The 19,895-nt window shown below is 45.5% G+C and overlaps 1 protein-coding gene across 7 annotated transcripts in view; it reads right to left on the bottom strand.

Moving 5' to 3' along the window:
• LOC128298307 (trithorax group protein osa) overlaps positions 1-19,895 on the bottom strand; it is a 111,334-nt gene that overhangs the window by 39,226 nt on the left and 52,213 nt on the right. Inside the window, exon 4 of one of the 7 annotated variants that reach the window (XM_053034051.1) lies at positions 231-293. The exons of the other annotated variants lie outside the window; for them this stretch is intronic. Coding sequence (XP_052890011.1) covers positions 231-293 — 63 coding nt within the window. The remainder of the gene's footprint in view (positions 1-230; positions 294-19,895) is intronic. 7 annotated transcript variants of the gene reach the window in all.

The following is a 19,895-nucleotide window of genomic DNA, read 5'->3' as shown; positions in this document are numbered from 1 at the left end:
CAGTTTGCTTAGATCTGGATAATACGAAGTTGTTCGACCATTGCTCTGAGGATTCATGATCCTTTTGAGAGTAGATGAATGATTTGAAGGGCTCCTCACTAAAGATTCATATGAATTAGACATGGGCAAAACGATTCTTTTTAAAGATTGCGTGCGGTCCAATTCATTCAGTGTCGTGAACTGAACGGCAGTTGCGGCAGTTCTTCCGCACGCCGTACGCTACTATTTACTGTTTTCTGAAGCTCAGATAATGTGTTAGTCGTGTACTTGCTAAAATTATGCTCCAAACGTACCTGCAAAGAAAAGAAAATAAACAATTTATTAAGTATAGCTTCATAGAATCATCATTAGCCTGCGTTAACAAACACGTTATTTAATATACAAGGATGGTTGGAGGTGTCCTTTTCGTCTGAAAAAGGACCAAAAAACATGACAGCACGGTTGAATCCATTAATTTTTTACCAACTTTCATTCATAATTCATTCACAACCAACATAGAAAACACCCTAACTGTGGACGACGACCTTGCCCAGAAGGGACGATGCGAACTTTACAACCGGTTACTCATAGACACGGACAAACACACGCACAACCGGCAAACCGGGATGATAGGTCGGTAGAACCGGTGCCGAAACGGCGAAATGATGGGCGTGTGCATTAAGTTACGCGTAATTCTTCATCCGTACGCACACACGCACACCGAGACCCTTCATTACCTATCCTGACAGACTAGAATCGTCCAGTATCAGGCTGGAAGTCCCTTGCTTTCGCTGTGGAATCATAACAGACCCGTCCGTCCGTTCACTAATATTGCTGACCGAAAGGATGAAGCCTTTACGAGGGCTAAACAACGTCCGTACGTGCGTTCGTTCGTTTGGAGGTTTTACTTACGAGGCCTCTCGGACGTTACTGGCCACGAGTGCGTTCTCGTTGCAGTGACATCGAAATCAAAACGCGCTTTCACGCGTTTGTTTTCATTTCGAGTCTACTAAAATTTAACATCAACAGAAGACCACCACGTGGGCAGCGATTTTATTTCATTCACAAAGACTTCCCACCAATCGCTAACCATAGCACGGCGGTTTTATGGGAAATGTTGCATTAGTGCACCGGCAAATATGTGAAGCAACATGCATTTTCATACGAGATTCTCCGGTTGCAGCACACAACAAACTCACCCAAACCGGAATAATATCTCTTGGAGCTGCGAACATTTCCTCCGAACCAAGCTTAACCGAAAGCACGTGGACCAATTGGCGGGCCCCGGGTTTCTATGTATGCGTGGGCATGGCGTAAGTGAAACGAGCGAAACGTGCAAGTGTACACACAATAATAAACCGCATCTGCTATCCAACGGCACACACGGCCTTCTCCTACCCGCCCGAGATCGCGCACCAAAAGCAAAACCCAATTTCCATCTCGGCCTGCGCCGTCGATTATCAAAACTGGGAAAATGCCGGATGGAATCGGTAGCCGCCGTCCCTCTCTCATCGGTCGCTTGAACCAAGAACCACCACCGGCTTGGCACCGGCTACTCCCCACCGGAGGAAGCCGTCCAACCGTTCCCACACACGTGTGTTTCTTTGTGCATTTCCTGACCGTGTTTAGGAGGAGCACGACCGAATGGGGCCCGGCTTTTATCGTCCTCTCGCGCGTTCGTAGTGGTTTGTCGCGCAATGGGCTGGGTGGTGTAGTACGGAGAGGTGTTTATACGACGACCTTGGGAATATATCGTGGTCATCGACCTACATTGAAACGAAAATAGCACGACGGAATGACGGAAGGCAAGAAGAAGAGGTGGGATTTAGGTTATACACACACACACCATGTGTATTTCACATGGCCGTTTTTACACAACGTTACCAAAAGATCAGCTGATTTTAACACCACGTGACCGTGTGGAAAAGGGATGAAACTGGCCTACGATGGGAGTGGAATGATTCATCTTAACCGTGAGAATATAGAAAGATGGTGCAAGGTGAAACGTATTGCTTGAACCAGTTTAGAGCACCAGCAATTCACTGACTGACTTATGATTCGAGAACACAACTTACGTCGAGAGAGTTGTTTTCCAATAGAGACAATCAGACTCACCTCATTTGATATGGCAAATAAATATTTTAAAACGAATTTAAGCTGAAAACAAGACAATGCTTGGGTCAAAACACGTATCGTATTCAACGGTTTTTATGAACTATCGAATGCCATCGTAACTTCTTACTAAAACTCCAACCAAATCAATAAACACAATTTGTTCGAATTGCATCATCATTCAAATCGCCAACGGGAATGCAACGGAAGAAAGATTCACATCACAGCTCACCGATGCACACCGAGAGAACTGTGATTCGCGCCATCACGTGCAATGCTGCTGGCACGTCTGGCTGGCGAATGGTCGGTCACGAGAAAAGATAGGTCGGGTGGTTTAATGAATGAATCATGTTACACCGGTGCCGAACAGTGACGTCGTCCTACGGGGTTTCGCTGTGTTGTTGTTATTACTTTACGCCGGTATCATTCCCCCTCTTTGCCGTGCCGTACACACCCTGCCCTATTTACACCATTTAACCACCCGAATCGGCTGATCGGAGCATCGCCAAAGGAACGGTAAAGGAGGAAAAAAAAACAGACACACACACACAACAGACACGAAAAAGGGAAAAGAGGAAATCTCTCACAAACAGGCCATGTAGAGAAAGAAGAAGAACCCCTACTGCCATCCACCTATTCTTGTCTTGTGCCGCGCTTCAACACCACCACCCCGCGCTCACAGCATGACGCGATTACATCACCGAACAACAGCGAACGAACGAAGCGGAGTTTCTCTACCCTTCGCCACCCCCCAAGGGGATCTCTTCCCAGGGCCAGCAGCACACACACACACACACAGCAGCGCATCAGCTGATCATCTACTAACGATCTTTAGCGCCACAACAATCTTCCGCATTGCGAAGGTCGCTGGCGCTTGTAAAGTTCAACCTACTGTACCATCACACATGCACCCACCTACACATCACAATGGCAGAGAGTTCGGTGGTTTTCGTTATCTTATCAATCAGCCTTTCTTATCGTAGGAATGTCTCTAACTCGGGTATGTACACTTGAGTCGATGAGGCGAATTTCCTACTCAACAACGTATTAAACTGAATGCAGATTTTTCACTGCTGCATCTGACGGTTGATGGGGAAATATTCCTTCATTCGTTCACAACAACAGCACACAATAAAAGGACGAACTCCAACTGGGCGGATTGGCCAATGAGTCGGTAGTGTGCCGGGAAACCGGCGGAAAACGTTGCCAAAGTGAATAAACTGGACTGTGGTGGCATCACCAAGTCTAATCGATGGGTTCATTGAACGGTCCATTCCATGTGTGGGGGGGGTCCGTGTTTGTATACACGATGACACATCGAACTTTCTTGAGGTAGGAGGTAGGAATATATCTCCATCTCAGCGCGGCGATGGACCGGTAGTGGTCGACGGCAGCGCTAATGAGATGTAAACAAACGCACTAGTTGAGAAATCAGCATCAGCCACCAGGAGGGTAAGTTGTTCACGAAACTCCAGTAGGGGGATGGAATTCCGATAACTCATACATGCCATTGACACTAAGATGAATTCGAAATGCGTGAAAGGAATTCAGCTAACTCGAGCAACATCTCTTCCTTATGCAATCTTCCAATGGGATTGACGTTAGGAGTAGTAAATGGATGAATCTCACAGAGACTCACTCGCGAATCAGAATGAATCTCTGAACCAAATTGCTAATGATGGCTTCGATTCGCTGCTACCTGTACCTTAATATTAGTGAATCTTCAAAGATTTAAGATTCATTGACCCAATGAATATATTCTGGAATACATGAATCTTGAACCTGAATCATGAACCTTCAACAATTCCTTAGATTTCAGCGAGTTTCAGCTCATGATTCTTGATCCACTCTTTACAGAAAATGCATATGAATGACTGTTTTCATTTGTTTCATTAGGTGGCAATATAAGTTCGACAACTGCTACAGCTTTCTGGACCAAATAATTAACTTCTAGCGCTTACTCGAGCGGATACGTTCAAACGGGGCTTTTCGCAAGTTTCTTCACAATTTGAACTCACTTTCGTCCGTGGCAAGAAGGTTCCGGGGGATGATAATAGAACTTTCGGTGGCAAAAACAAGTGTCCCAAAACCTCGTCCTGCGATGGTTCACTCCACTGCCTGTTCGTCGCCGGTCCTTCTTCTTTTGGCACATTTTTCACAGCAACAACAAGATCAGCGCGTCCACCCCACGCGTACACACGGGACCGGATGGGGAATTTTACAAAAAAAAACCTACTTGTTTGTATGTATGTGAGTGCGTCCAAATACATAAACATCCTTCCTGTCACCAACACCAACAACCGAAGAAAGGATTTGCGTGGCAGGATAGAGGAGAGCGAGTATTATTTCGTGGACTTTATGCAAAAAGAAGAAAAAAAAAACGCACACGGGAACGCCATTGGATGCGATTTTTGGCGAGTTTTCCAAACTTTTCCCTCAATGTGTGTGTGTGTGAGAGAGTTTCGTGAGGTGCATTTTTTCTTGTTTTTTTGCACCCGGAAACCCCGAAAACTCCTTTCACTTTCTGTGTTGTTTACGTTGCTTTTGATAACGACGTGTTGGACCGCGTGTTTCGTGAGCTTTTCGTTTCCCATCGTATTTTTTAACTTTATTTCTTCCGAATGCACACACTTTCACACGCTTCGAATGTATAGAGCGAGCCAAACTTTTCACGTAAAACCACGGAAAAGCGGACTACACATAAAGATGCACGCGAATTTCTTGACGCCCTGTTATCATCAGGGGTGTTCTTGTGTGTTCTTGACCTACAGGCCACTATTTTACGTATGCAGATATTGAAGATTCACACATTTCAATGTGCACTACTTGCATGAGATGTGTTATTTTTTTATGCAGACCTTTAACTATCCAGAACATCCGGTACTGGGGTTTTCCAACAAACCATCAGCTGGCCGTAGCAAAAGGGGATTGAAACTTTTCGTCGGAAATAACAGTGGCTTAACTTTTGTCGAGAAAAATAAACTCGCACACACACACTGGAACATACGTCTATCAATTCGGCATCACACAACACAACCATGACCTAAACAAGAGCCGTCTTTAGGCAAAGAGAGATACGCGCGCAACGGACGTGATTCCGCATCGCGCAACCACTTCGTATTTCGGTCCCTGTTTTTCTCCTCCGCTTCTGACGCATTTCAATTTCATCGAAAAATCATGAATGAAATCTTTGTTTACATTTTTTTAAAGGTACCGGTATGTTCTTCACCGCTCCTTACGCGCTCCAACACGAACCGTCGCCGCGTCCCCCGTCGCCATATCATAAGCGGCGAAAGCGTATTGTGTTGCATGCGTATGTATCTGAGGCAACGTGTGGTGGTTCACATCCTTCGGGTGGAGCCGAAAACACTGTATTATTGTACTGCACAGTACATCGTGTACTTATGCGAACCGATGTGCGAGGTGGAGCAAAAAGTAAACGCTCTAGACAGATTTTTCTTTCCACGTTTTTGACTGTTGCTTCCTATCTGTGTGGGAGTTTTAATCACTCCGTTCAGCATTCCGGCATGTTCCAACGTATGTCAATGGCCCGATGATTTCCAATATCGTTCTCTCCTCCAGTGAAATGCGCGAGGGCATAACGAGGTCATAAATATGGTAATTTCCACAGAAGATATCCTTTCGCTGTGGTTTGGTGGACCAAAAAATAAAAACCATACCACCCCTATTAGAGTTTGCGGTGGGTTGTGTTAAAACGAAATCTCCACCCAAATGCCTGCGGAAAATGCCGGCCACGGAGGGTTTTTGGTAAACACACGCACACACGCAGACAGATGGGAGGTGGGAGATGGGAAGAACGATAACCTTTTCGGTTGTTTTCCCCCCATCGCTCCGGTGGTGATGCCTTGCTGCCTTTCGCACCACCGACTTCTGCCCGGTAAAGTGACCTTCATTGACAGCTTAAAGCACGTGGTGTTATTATGACATTGTTACGCGCCTAAACCCGTCAGTAGTACTTGCAACTGAAACTTTCTCTCAACAACCAAACGATCGTCTTGTACACGATACTAACTTATAACTTATAACTTACTTTGAATATTTCCTTGTGGACGTTCCTTTCAAGATGCCGGATGTTGTATAGAAGCAGCAGCACTTTACACTCACTGTGCAATGTTTTCTTTTTCTAGTTATTTATAGCACAGTATTTACTGCATTATTATGTTTAGTATTATGTGTTGCATTAGTTTTACTACTAGGCGAAACATCAGCTAACATTCACACACAAGACACGCTCTTCACAAACATATTTTTCCTTTTACGAGCCATGTTTTTTTTCTCTACACGTAACGATATCGTGTTTGCTACTCTTTTTAGTATCTACAAATAAGCAACAATTGAGAATTATGGTAATAATTGAAAATTGTTTAATCATTTAACGGCAATATTTGAAATGCAGCTTTAAAATAGCAATACTTTCGCTCCTACGTTACAATAAAAACTAAACATCGTTTCTCACTTTTGAGTAAAACATACTGAAAATAGAATCATAAAAACAATAGCTTATACAACTAACTAAACTTCTCATTTGCCCTAGACACGAGCACACGTCAAATTTCGTATTTTGGACAAGCTGTAATATAATCTATTTGCCTCACTTCTATTTCAAACCGAGAAGAAACAGAGTAGGAAATAGAAACTTTATCTATTAGCGTTTAACTAAACTAGTAGTGAATAATAGTGGTCATCTGCATCAGCCACATTGTTCTGTTGCAATTTCACGTGGCAGCAGCCGCCCAATGACACCGGGAAGGAGAGTTTGTCATTATCGTGAGACGACGATCGCAGTGAGACGGAACAAACAAATGAAACGTTCGATTGGATGCACTGTCGCATCGCATCGTAATAACACGCTATGCAGTTACAATTTGCTATTCACAAGAATCTGGACACACAGCTGGCTACAGCAAACACACGCGTGCACACACTGCTGGAACGGTGGGTCGGCCAAAAAAATAATCATCCAAAACCGCCGAAGGAGGATGTGGAGAAGACGCGAACCAGATTTCATTAATTTGTTAACGCAAAATAAAGCTTCACTTTTTTGTATGATGTTGCTCACTACTTATCAAACTTGATGCCAAAAATTACGCTTCCCCCAACTACCCCCCAGCGCACTGGACCCATCCATCCATCTTCAGGATGTTGAACGGATAGGTGAGAGAGATGAGATGAGATGAGATGAGATTGGGTCGGTTGTGTTGTTTTTTTTCTTCGTGATACCGTTCTCACCGACCATCATTACCGCACTACCACAAACACACACGCACTTCACTTGATGGGATGTGGTGTTCCACTTCATAGTGAGCAGCAGTGTGCGCTCTTCAGCGAGCTTACGCTGTTTGTTCACCGAGAAAGAAACGCGCCTATTTTACTTCGCATTGTGATAACGGTTTCGATTAAAAGCATTACATTCTTGAGCGACACGGTACACACATAATCAATACCTTTTTCGTACACTGTATTACCCCACATTCGCTGCCCTTTGCACACACATGTACACAACGATTGGTCACGAATAAAAAAAAAAACTGCTGTTCCAACATATACGCGCGCGCGGGGGTACAAAGTAGAGCAGCACTGTTTGTAACTTTGCTGACCGCGCAACGCCGCGATTTGGCGAGATGACCGATTGGGTGGTAAATAGTTTTTCCTTCACGTATCAAAGCTGGACAGCTTTGCTTTTTTCCTTCAGTTCGAAAAACCCAACAAAAGCGACCCGTGTATGCGGAAACCACGGCCACGGCTCGAAAGCGAAACCTCCGTACGGAAAAACGGCACCCGACTGTTCGCTGCTTCGACGGCGGCAACTTGGCCAAGCGGCAGCAGCGCCATTCGAACAACACGACACTGCTGTGTGTGCGCGGAGCGAAACAGAGAGGGGATCAGAGCGCGCGTGCGAACGGGACGGAGCGAACCTTAAGCTCCCATACACTGGCAAAAAGCAAACGGAGGCCAACCAACCACACCATCTCACGATGTGGTACCTCGCTGCGCTCTCATGCGCCCTCTTCGACGTACCCCTTCGACAAGTCTTACTGCTCCTACCTCTGCTGGTGTTGGTGGTGGCCGTGGTGTAATCGAACGGCACACTGCTCTACACGCATGTAAAGCTGTGTCTGAGTATGTGTGTGTGTGTGTGTGCGTGTGTATGCCTCTGTACAATGCATATTGATAGCGCGCGCATCAACCTAAAGAAGGGCATGAGAAAAAAGGGAACGGAAACACACACACACACACAGAGGAAGAAGTACTAGAAGAAAATCGAAACACAATAAAAACACAGGCGCTATTGCAAGAAAAGGGCCGCGCGCACACAATGTTGTGGCAGTTAGATTCACAAACACTGCACACACACACACACACACCAACAGCGCCGCGCTGTTCTGTTTGTGGTATTTTGCTGGTATTTGAAGAACAAAAAAAAACCCTCAACGCTTCACCAACACGAACACGAACACAACACTGCTGGCTGCTTGTGACGCTGGCGCTCTGCTCTGACTACGCAACCGGCCCCATCATCATCATATCGTAGGGAAGAGAAAGCGATCGAAGAACACACATAACCTAAAAATGCTTTGCCTGCTGCTTGTCTTCAACTATCTCGCCACTACCACCACCAATGCTTCGTACGCACGCACCACATTCGTGTGTGTTGGTGAGATGATTCGAGCGTGAGATAACGAGCGAGAGACAGAGGTGTGTGCGTGCTTGTATTCCCATTTGCAAAGGCGCAGCCAGCTCACCAAGGTGAGAATGAAGCACAATATCTTTTGCTTACTCACTTTTGTGTCAACGTTGCTTCGTTGCTAATGAGCCCTACTGCTGCTGCTGCTGCTGCTGCTGCTTTCGACATGACACATTACGTTGAAGGGTTTTAAAATATTCACCTGAAACACACCGTCTCATTTACTCGCACACATACACACACTGAAGTTATACGGGGCGATGACAATTGCGTTGCTTATTTCATAACTCACCGTACTACTCTGGGGTGCGCGTTAGGAGCGCAATGCAAGGCATAATACATGAAGCAAACATTCTACCGCAGCAAGCCATCCGGTCACAATCCGGTTAGAAAAGGAATTATCACATTCATGTCTCACCGATTCACCTCACAGCGCAACCTCTCTCACACAGCGCATCTCGCTGGGCCAGAGCTCGCATTTCTCATCCCACAATGTAATACCGGCTCTTAAAATGTTGTTTTAGTCGTTCCCTTAACGCTCCCGCCACATCGCTGCCACTTCCTCGTGTACCGCGGCGCGCAACATCAACCCGCCACGCAACGTGCCGCACAGAACAAACAACTAATAAATAAACCCACCGAGTCCCCCCCCCCCTTCGTTCATTCAAAACGCTATACCCAATCATCACTAACAAAGCACAGGCCATATTCTGCCCCATTCCTTTTCCAGCGCGCTATCATAAGACGGCACACACAAGCCGGCAAACGAAAGAGAGTGAGAACCGTGTCCGCCGCAGCACACGGGAAAAAGATAAACAAGTAAACGCGCGCGCACCCATACACATGGCGTGTACACATCGCATCGCAAATCGATCGTCCGTCCGTCGCCCGCCCACCCACTACACTTCTAATTTGCCAACCGTGAGATGAATTGTGGCACGCACCACCACGCTGGATAAGAAGCGGATTGCCCTCACACACACACACGAAGGGGTGTCGGTGTGGCGCGCACACGGAGCCACCAAAGGACACCGAATGTCATTGAATTTAGGGGAAAGTTTGACGCATCCGTTGCGCGCCTATCCTGCGCCCTTTTGTGTCGTCCGGCACAATGAGACATCACTCACTGTCAAAACCGGGTGTCTGTTTGCAGGCGTAGGATCCAAAATTCGAAACCATTTCCGCCGTACCGCGGTGGTGGTACATGACTGCCAGATGAGGGATGCCCAGGGATGCTCGGGAAACGGCCACTAACGGGCGGGTTAGAGTGTGCTCGGGCAGATAAATCACGCACAACGCTACTGTGTATCGCATCCTGGAGTGGCTGATAATAATTGTTGCGAGCGCATGAAGGCAACGGGTGTCGCATTGGATGTTTGTCCTTACCCAAAGGATGTTTACACCAGTTTGCTTCCTGCCATCCGAGAATTCACTCATTCCTTATCAAGGACTCTTTTCCTTCTGGGGAAATTAATAACCGAGATGACACTGGTACGGGAATCGAAGTATTGAAAGCTACGTTGTTGGTGATGTCAATGGATTTATAGCACACCTCTGCCAAAAAAAACACACCTCTCTGCCAAGACCTCTAGTCATTAATGCTTTATGATAACAAATTGTGTCAACAACGTGTAGAATATTGAAGACATGAACAGGCAAGATATGAATTTGTCGCATCAAACTACTGTTGAATAATGAGGACTTTTAATGAGCAATGATGACATGATGACCTGTTCATCTTGGATATAATTCTGACAGTTAGACATCCATGACTAAACACACTATTATTGATACACATTATAGAGGCAATTCCCAAGATTAACGCTTCTTAATATACACGGATCCAACGGTTAAGGAATCCAACGTCCTGGCCCTTCTCTTCGACGACCTCAAAAGAGTTTGAGATCGGCAATTTCGGGCTCATAGATCAGGCGTATTTTCGCTGTATACTAACGTATCTCCCAGCCCTGTGGACAGCAATCTTCATGCAGTAGCACGACACCTGTCTGTCAACTTAGGTTTGAGGGTTATTTGAAGAGATTCCTAGTTATATCCGATAGTTCTTGGACGTGACACATTGATTCTAGATTTTTTAACTCATCATATCTATAAAGGCAATAGCAAATGACCGCAACATTCACGAGTTCTCACGCCCAATGTGCCACACATGTCCAAGTGCTTGGTTCCGCGCTTCTTGGTAAGAGAAATTTTAGTTCCAATAATAAAAGTTCCATGTTTACATTGCGACTAGAACGGCTACCTGAACTCGGCAGTGTAAACATATCGGCAGTGAAAACAAGTGAAATTGAATGGAAAGAAATGCAATAAAAAATACATACACAACCATCCCAGTTGCATCACAGATGGTTCTCGCTTCCGGATGTGGGTGAGATGGGAGACTTAACTCACTTTCATTCATAAAAAAAGCACGATACAAACAAAACACACCCCATCTTCACCACGCGGCGACCACCACTGCCCCTAAGCCACGAGAAAAGCTGCTACCAGAGGAATGGAAAAAAAAGAATGTGACCTTCTCGGAAGAAGGTTGTTGTTGGCGGAAGGTGTGTGTGTGTGTGTGTGGATGAAAAGAGTAGCAACAAACAAGAGCAGAAGTTTCTTGAGTATCGCAACCAAAAAAAAAAGCAGAAAATCCCGCCATTTTCCACCGCTGCCACACATTTACCAGGCCACCCACCCATGTATCCATGTTATGGGGTGGTTGGGTGGCGCATGGCACGAGAAACCCCACCCCACAACAATGCCGGCAAAAATAAGCAAAACAAGTCGCAGTGTCGACACGCAGCAAAAATCGGTAAATCGTGGACAACGCAGGTGTGTTCGTGTGTGGGTGTATGTGTGTGTGTGTGCTTCAAGAAGAAGATCACTTTTGCCGATAGTAAACAAAAACAGATTACACCCTAATAATAAGAGTGGGAAGAACGAAAGGAAAGGAAAGGAAAAAAAAAACATTGCAAAACATAAAGAATGAGCAACACACCAAAAATGTGCCGGTTGTGCACATTACTGCTCCGGCAGAGGGAGAACCACCGCACCAACACGGGGGGGGATGGCGCACTCGGTGGCGATAACAAAACAAAACGAACAACAAAACAGTTCGAAAGGTGGAAGAAGAACAGTAACAGAAAAACGCGAATGCGAAAACATAGATGAGGAAGAAAAAAATACACACCACCGGCAGCATAACAATTCATGAATCACAACAAACCCTCCTCCCCCCATCCCACCGTCAAAATGAAGATGGATGAAAAAGACAAAAAGGGCCGAATCGAAGGGAGGGGGGAAGAAGAAAATTCGTGGCGATGAGCCGTGAGTAGGGTACAGCAACGGTACACCGGTAACCGGAGGAGTTTTGTGTGTGAGCGAATAATAATAATAATAATAATAATAATAATAATAATAATAATATTAACACAACAAAAAAATCAAACACGTCCACCCACGAGAACTGGGTGAAGTATGGTGGGTGGTACAAAAAAAACGGCACAGGTTTTTCATTTTTTCCCCATGGTTGGTAAAGCCGCAGCGTAATAAAAATTGGGACGTTTGCGAGCTGCCAACAAGTGGATTGCTCCAGACCCACGCAACACCTTCGATTGTCCGGGACCTAGAGAGGACATCAATGTTCCCGGCGCGTCAACAACAACAAGCCCCGGACGACACGTTTTTCTCGCATAAACATACACCACCCACCGACCGATCCCTGCCCGAAACGAATGCAGATCGAAGCCCGGTACCCGTTCTTTTCATCCGTCAGGACATGGACTCCTTTGGATGATAGAAGAGGGGAGGAAGCGGGGTCGGGAAAGGGGGTGGTTTATATGTTTTGCTTTTGCGTGTGTTTTCGTTGCATCCACGTACAGGGCACATCGGCAACACACCCGCGGGCATCGCCGACTGACAACGACGCAGAAGGTGAATGCCTTTACACACATGGCAAGTGACCAATCGATCGACCAACCGACGGTTGTTTCTTCACACGAAAACGCACATGTTAGGTGCATTTTTTCGCGTTTGTTACGCAACGTCACAAACCGTTCATTCTATTCTTCAGATTTTGTTTCTGTTTCGGCTACAAGCACCACCGAGGTGTTTGTGTTGTAAGATTTAAGAACGTTGCTTCTATTGCTCCGCAGGGAAAATTATTAGACTTATTGGTTTGAAGAAAGGAATTTTCAAATTTATTTTACAGTTCATTATTTCCCCAAGCTGTGAGATGTATTTGATGTGCCAATTCTTCAAAATCTTTTGACACTTTCTTCAACCAACTCATAAGACCAAAGATCTAAGATTTTCATCATAGATAAACCAGTCAGTAAAACAAAATAAGTTCGACCCCACTTTTCGAATATCGGTAGTATTCATCATTTTATGACCTATGACGTAATGGGGATATTATATCCTCATCTTTATAGTTCAAGCATTGTTTATAATAATCAAAACACATTTTTGAGTCATGAATTCGAGTTTCAGCACTGGAATTACATGGCACGGTACTGGAACGTGATACGCTTCCTTCAAGTCACATTAATATTTGATGAAATTGAACAATTCTACTGGAGACATGCAGCATGACATGCATGCAGGAGACAGCATGATGATGTTGAGAAGGCATAAAAGAGGCTTTGATCCTAAAAGAAATTGTTTCATCTCTCGTAGTTGCAATAAGACTTGCATGCAATTTGTTCCATACGATGAACTCCAAAAAAGTATTAAAATTACAGCCAACTGATTAAAACTGAGTGGGCGGTCCGCTGACGTGTGGCCAGTGCGCTGGCCTTCACACGACAGAACCGATCCAAAACCCTATCCGAATCTGTTCATCCGGCTAAATAAGTCTATTAAGTGAGAAATTTCAGACCTTAGACCTCTGTGGTTGTGATTGTTGTGCCGATAAAACAGAAGAAGGACAAAAAACTGTTTGTGAAGAAAGTATCACAAAAAAAAACGCTCAAAACATTCGATGATTGTAGTGTTAACTGCCGGAGCAATGTTAAACAATTTCAAGATGAAGTATTTCTAAAGGATATTCGATGGCGAGTGGTTCTATATCCAGCGAGGAAAAATGTTTCACTGCGGGATAAGCAGAGTATGTGACGAAAATGTTCGACAAATGCTAAAAAAGGCTAAATGCAACTAATGCTACTAACAGTGATTGTTTTCCATTTTGTAGAAATGTAAGCAAAGGTTTAATAAAATAAATCTAATGTTTTACCCAACACAGACAACAGTGAATCCTCGCATTTCCTTTTCGCAAGTCCTTTTATTCGAGAAACCGAGTGGAATATCCACTGTTCTACTCTGTATGATGGGTGCATAAGCGTAAGTGACAAACGAACAGCTGACCTGGATCGATACACACTTCCGGCACTGTTCAAAAGCACGCGGAAAAGGCAGGATTAAACGCAACCGAGCAGAAGAGATAAGCGAAAGCGGCCGAAGAAGTGAGTCTGTAGCACATAATAACACATGCACAGCATACATCTATAGCGACAAAGGTATACCCAGACCGTGAAGTGAAGCGAAACAAAAAAACAAACAATTCAACAGCTGCTGACACTATTCCAAGTCCCAGAAAAAAAGAACATCCCACGTGGCAGACTATAGAAAAAAAAAAACAACCGCACCACCAAGTGCGAAACAAAAAGATCATGCCCGAATTTCCCAATACAAAAAAAAAAATAAAGGATCCAATCCATATTCGCTTGTCTGTTAGCCCATTTTTTTGCAGGTCCCTTCGGTATGGGGATGTACACAAGCAAGCACAACATGCACATGAAGTCACTTTCCATTTTTAAATAACCGACCAGAAAGATCGAACGGAAACATTTAATGCAAGGTTTCAAAAAAGTTAACAATTTCGTTCGTTGAATTTTAAAGGCATCGGGAGATAAGATGGCGGACCACCATTCAAGAAGTTTAAAAAATGCAGTCAAATTAAAAGAAATACGAACAGAGAGATGGATTATCTCTTTATTCCTCCTCTTCCTTATTATCTGCAACTCTCTCTCTCTCAGATCAGAATGCATGCGATTGAATGGCAGAGTTACGAGGACCGGCGCCGGTACCAATAAACCATCGGAAACCCTCTGTGCGCGCCACGGTATGCAATTTCCCTGCAAAATTATTTTATGACCATATTTACAGCTTTTTAACAAGATTTTATACCGAATAATAAAACCTCCGCATTAACAAATCCGATTGCTTTCGGTTTCAGCAGATCGCCGAACAAGAACCCGAAAAGGGAAGCAGCAAAAAAGCAGCCGATAACTTCCACACTTAACTTTACTCCCACCGTTTCATCTCCTCTTCATTAGCATGCAATTGCAGCAGCGAGCTCGCACAACGCCGTGCAACTAATTACGTAATGTTCTCCACCAAGCAGCAGCGGCCAGAGCGCGCTTCGCCATTGATCATTCATTTTGTATTCTGCTTTCGGTATGCTTTCCGACCTGCCGCCATATCAAATCGATGGGGCGAAAAACCGGAACCGGGGTACTACCGTCTCTTTTACTTTTCTTTTCAGTCAAGCGATGTTTAGGATGGACCGCACTGTGACGATATTGCATCCAGAGGTGTGTGTTTTTTTTTTGTTGCGTGCTATTGCGAAAAAACAGCTGATGGGAAATAAACCACTGCCAGCAACACATAACACATCACGGTGGATTGAGGGAATGGGGGAATGAGAAGCGGATGGGAGGGAGTGTGTTCATATCCATCAGCCGGTGGTGGTGGTGGTGGTGGTGGGCGGTGTGCGCGGACAAACAATTCCCTCCGGATGGGTCGGCAGTAAAAGCGAGCTGCGGCCGATTCATTTTTAATTTACTTTCTTACACACAGCCCCCCACCACCCAATCCATCCGACAGAAGTCCGTCGTCTTGCTGTTGTTGCAGGGTTTTATGGTACGATTTTTTTTTTTGACGTAATTTTATTACAATATTCTTTGCGAATGTTCGATTTACGAGGGTTACTGGCGAGCTACTGGAGCCGGCGAGAACAGACGGAAAGAAAGGTAATTTCGTACAAAACGGAGCAAAAGTCCATTTCACTCACACACTCGCGAGCCGTTCGTTCGTTACGCTCTTTCGAACAACTGCAGACTCTATCCTGGATGTTTGCTCCTTCTGCATTCTGTCCTCACTCAGGGGCTTTGCTTCGTGGGCATCGCTTGGGTAAAAAGGGGTTTCAGTACAACCCTTAATCAATTTTGTTCCTTTTCCTTCGCAGCACGGGTGAAAAATATAAATTTTCAATGACCGTACGACGAGGAGGCGAGAGAGAGAGAGAGAGCACACAACCAAAACGTTGTGTTTCCAGGGTAAGTTTGTTGGAAGTGTGGGGTGAAAGCAATGGAAAAGTGTGAACGTACGTGTGTCTCAAAGAGCGATTGATTGTATAAAAAGAAAACCCTCCTATGGTATGACAATCAGGATAAAACGACCTAAAAAGGGAGCTTGCAAAGGGAGGAAATATTACACATCCTTTGGTGCCCGTTAAAGGGGCGAATGAGATGCACTGCGCCTCGCATATATAACGCTCTCCTCTTCTCACACTCGACACGACGAAGGCTCATCGATCGGTGTGAGAGGTTTTATTTATCTTTTACCACACACCACCGCCATTCTTTGCCATACACACACACACACTAAAGCAAGAACACATATAGTGTGAGTGTGTAAGTACGATGGAATAGTAGTATGCGCGTGTATTGTCGCATGAATATTTCACTTCACCTCACTCGCCGCTGCGTGCGCATACGACTGTGTGAGTGCATGGCAGTTGTAGAAAGAGACGGAGACAATTTCCAACGCTACAGGCCATTTGCTTCCCGAGCGACGGATGCGGTCCTTCTTTTCTCAGCTACCCCTGTAGCAACACCAACCGGAATCGACGAAATCCGGTTCACCCGCCGCCTGGGAGGCACATTTATTCGAGCAGCAAAAGGTGAACTTGTAATTCGAGCAGCGAGCTGTACCGTGTGCGAGCGAGAGGTGATGAAACAATCCTCGTGTATATAAAATCGTGCTGTGTTTGCTAGCATTTTAGTGTGACAGAACGAGACACAAAATAGCACAGACGCGTGTGTGCAAGTGAGAGAGAGAGGGCGGGCGAATGAACGGTGAGAAGAGACAGTGTTGCCAACGACGCGTTCAACCCGCCACAGTACATAGGGGGATCGAGCAAATGCGTGTGGCGTTTACATACCCTCCTCTGCTCGCTATTTTCGTGGCCCTTTTCATTCTCACCAACCTTCACCAACGCGAAGGATGCTTGGGTGAGCTGAATATGGCGAGTTGATGTTAAAATTATACCCACCAGCGAAACTGAACGGAACGCCGATCGCACACAGCAGGCGCGTTTTTGTGTGTGCTCGACACAGCTCGGGCATACACCCGTGCGGTAGTGCGGAAAAGAGAAGGCGCATCGCGTTCGTCGAGCAACTGGGCGATTAAAACGATGTCAGTCAAGTTTGCTCGAATGGAAAGGGTGCGCGCTTGGGGTGGGAGGGTTGGTGTTTTGGCAAAAAACAGTAAATCCATTTCGATATTTAGCATACCTCCAACGCCATTCCTTACCGACACGACAAGCACACGATTCTTCACAGCAAATCGAAGTCAAAGGATGCGGCGCTCGAAGGAATCAGATGCGCGAAAGAGACAGATAGCTCCTCGCGGGCAACAAAAAAAGGCTAAATTGAATCGAACATCCTCTGGCTAGAAGCGGGAGCGACGGTGGTGTGTTTGGGCGCCGTTATACACTAATCGCACAAGACGAACAAAAGCCTGTCATACCACCCCCTGCTGTACACTTAAGGGGGTTGTCTGCTGTATTGAGGCTTTTATTCTTGGTTTTTCGTATGCTATCCGATGAATATTGTTACTACTTTTACCGATCGGTACCTCGAGGTACCCACACAAACTGTTGGAAAAAAGGGGATGGAAGTCTTTTCCATTTTTCCACCAGTGTTTTTCTTCCGTACGCGCTCGAATCGTTGAATGGGAAAGAAATTAGATTGCAGCAACGGCACCACCGGCTAGCGAACGACGAACGGACGCCGGCAATATTTAAACTCAATTTTCTATTTCTCTTCAGGTATCGGAGCGAACGTTCCGTGAGATATTGGAACCGGAAGGCGGGTTAATATTTAACGCTGATAAATGTGACCCCTTCAGGAAGAATTCCGGTGTATCTCTACGAACTTGTGTTGTGTGCGTAATAAATCTTTTGAAAAAAGTCTTCGGTATGAATCTCTATTAAGAAGTCATTCCATACCTGAGTCAACTCTCATAAAGCTCATGAATCATCAAGGATTCATCAGGTATTGGCAAACTAATGAATGCTAGCTGTATTTGGGTCTGTATAAAACTCCTTATTTAAGAAGCTAAAAATATAAAAAAATGGTAAAATTATGATTACTTCATAATTCAAGGCTGTTTGAAGATTCCTTATGACTGGGCAAAGCGAAATGAATGAAATGAAATCTATGAATGTGAGCCAAATTAAGCCTAGGAAAGAAAGGTTTGATTGTTTGCCTAATGAAGGCTTCGGTCGGCTGCTTGACAAATGTCAATATAAACCATTTTTTTATCAGGTCTGAATAAGGGTACGCCATGTTTCCGGTGTGCTAAAAATGTAAAAGGATTATTTTTATAAACAGACTTATAAATGGATTCAACTGAACTAAAAAAGATCTTTAGAGGCTTTAATCGATTTTTCTCAAATTGTAGTTCCGCAAAATTAATCGCTTATGCCATGTTGTGGGTCAAAATGATTATCGTATCTTATCGTATGATCTGCTCCAATAATCCCGGGCAGGAAGATGTCCATGTAGGTGCCTTCATTCATTGAATTATAGAATTGCAATTCGAGTTATTGTACAGGAAGATTTCTACGAAGGAAGATTGCCAACAGTAGTACTTTTGAAGCTAAACGGCAAAAGGATAAAAGCCGAGCGACCTAGTTACGGTCTTCAATGAAATCCTTCGCCACATTCATTAATCCTTCTGAACGTGTTCTACACCAAACTGTCCGGGAAGTACGGGCCCCCCCGTGATGAAGGACACACGAAACCGCGCATGCATGTCGAACAAAAAAACAAAAGGATAGCCAAATAATAACAATAATAAAGGAAAAACCACTCGAGACCGGAGACCGAGACCATTCCGTCCGTCCGCAGCATGGGTAAAGCAGCATGCAGGGCGATTCATTCGCTGCGTGCCAACCAAACACACGCACAAACACACTTGCACTCAGAATAACGTGTAGAGTCCAGTCTCGGAGCCATGGACGACCTTGAGAGCCGGCACACATAATGCATTATTCTAAAACCGAAAGTGCGTACGGCAACAAATCCAGGGAGAAGCGAAACCAGGCGTGAATAGTACGGGTCGTGGAGAGCGCGGGGGGGTATGATAGACGGTATAGGTACACATACACACCACACACTAACCGAACACCAAAACACAGCTGTTGAACGGTGCGCGCCCGTCGTCGTCGTCGTCGACGTCGTCGTCATGAAATCCCGCCAATGAAAAATGTAGGTCTTCCTCTTTCACTGCAAAAGCATTTGGGAGGAACGACGCTGGGATTGGCAAGTGGCGGAGGGTTGGGTGGGTGTGGGATGGCGGAAGGTCGATTGGGAAGAGAGCCGGCCGAGTAGACAACCCGCAGACGAGATAACCGGGGCAAATGTAGAGAACCCGGTTGAGGATGATGGCGAGCAGGAGATAAAGGCCTCCGATTCCCCGGACTACTACTCCACGGTTCGGCGCCCATCGCCGAGAACATCCTCCAATTGCTTCTTCCCTAATCCAACGCGACCCACAAGGGCTGCCACTGTGTTCTATTTCGTCGATGGCTAAACAAAACAGTCCCCCCCGACGATAACGACACACACAAGCGACGAGAGCGAATGGGGTGGCGATGGGTGACGGTGGAGAGGGCTTTTGTTTACCCGCTGCCACTTCACAGTCGGTGTGCTCACCCCCCCAACGGTCGCATACCCGGGACACAACATCATGCCGTGGTGATAGGCCGTGGTGAGCATGGCGATGATGTCGGTTGCATGAATCTGCA

This window comes from Anopheles moucheti, chromosome 2, assembly GCF_943734755.1.
Source record: "Anopheles moucheti chromosome 2, idAnoMoucSN_F20_07, whole genome shotgun sequence".
Classification (NCBI taxonomy): Eukaryota; Metazoa; Arthropoda; class Insecta; order Diptera; family Culicidae; genus Anopheles; species Anopheles moucheti.
Note: the sequence above shows the minus strand (reverse complement) of the source record. Positions and strands in the feature narration are given on the sequence as shown.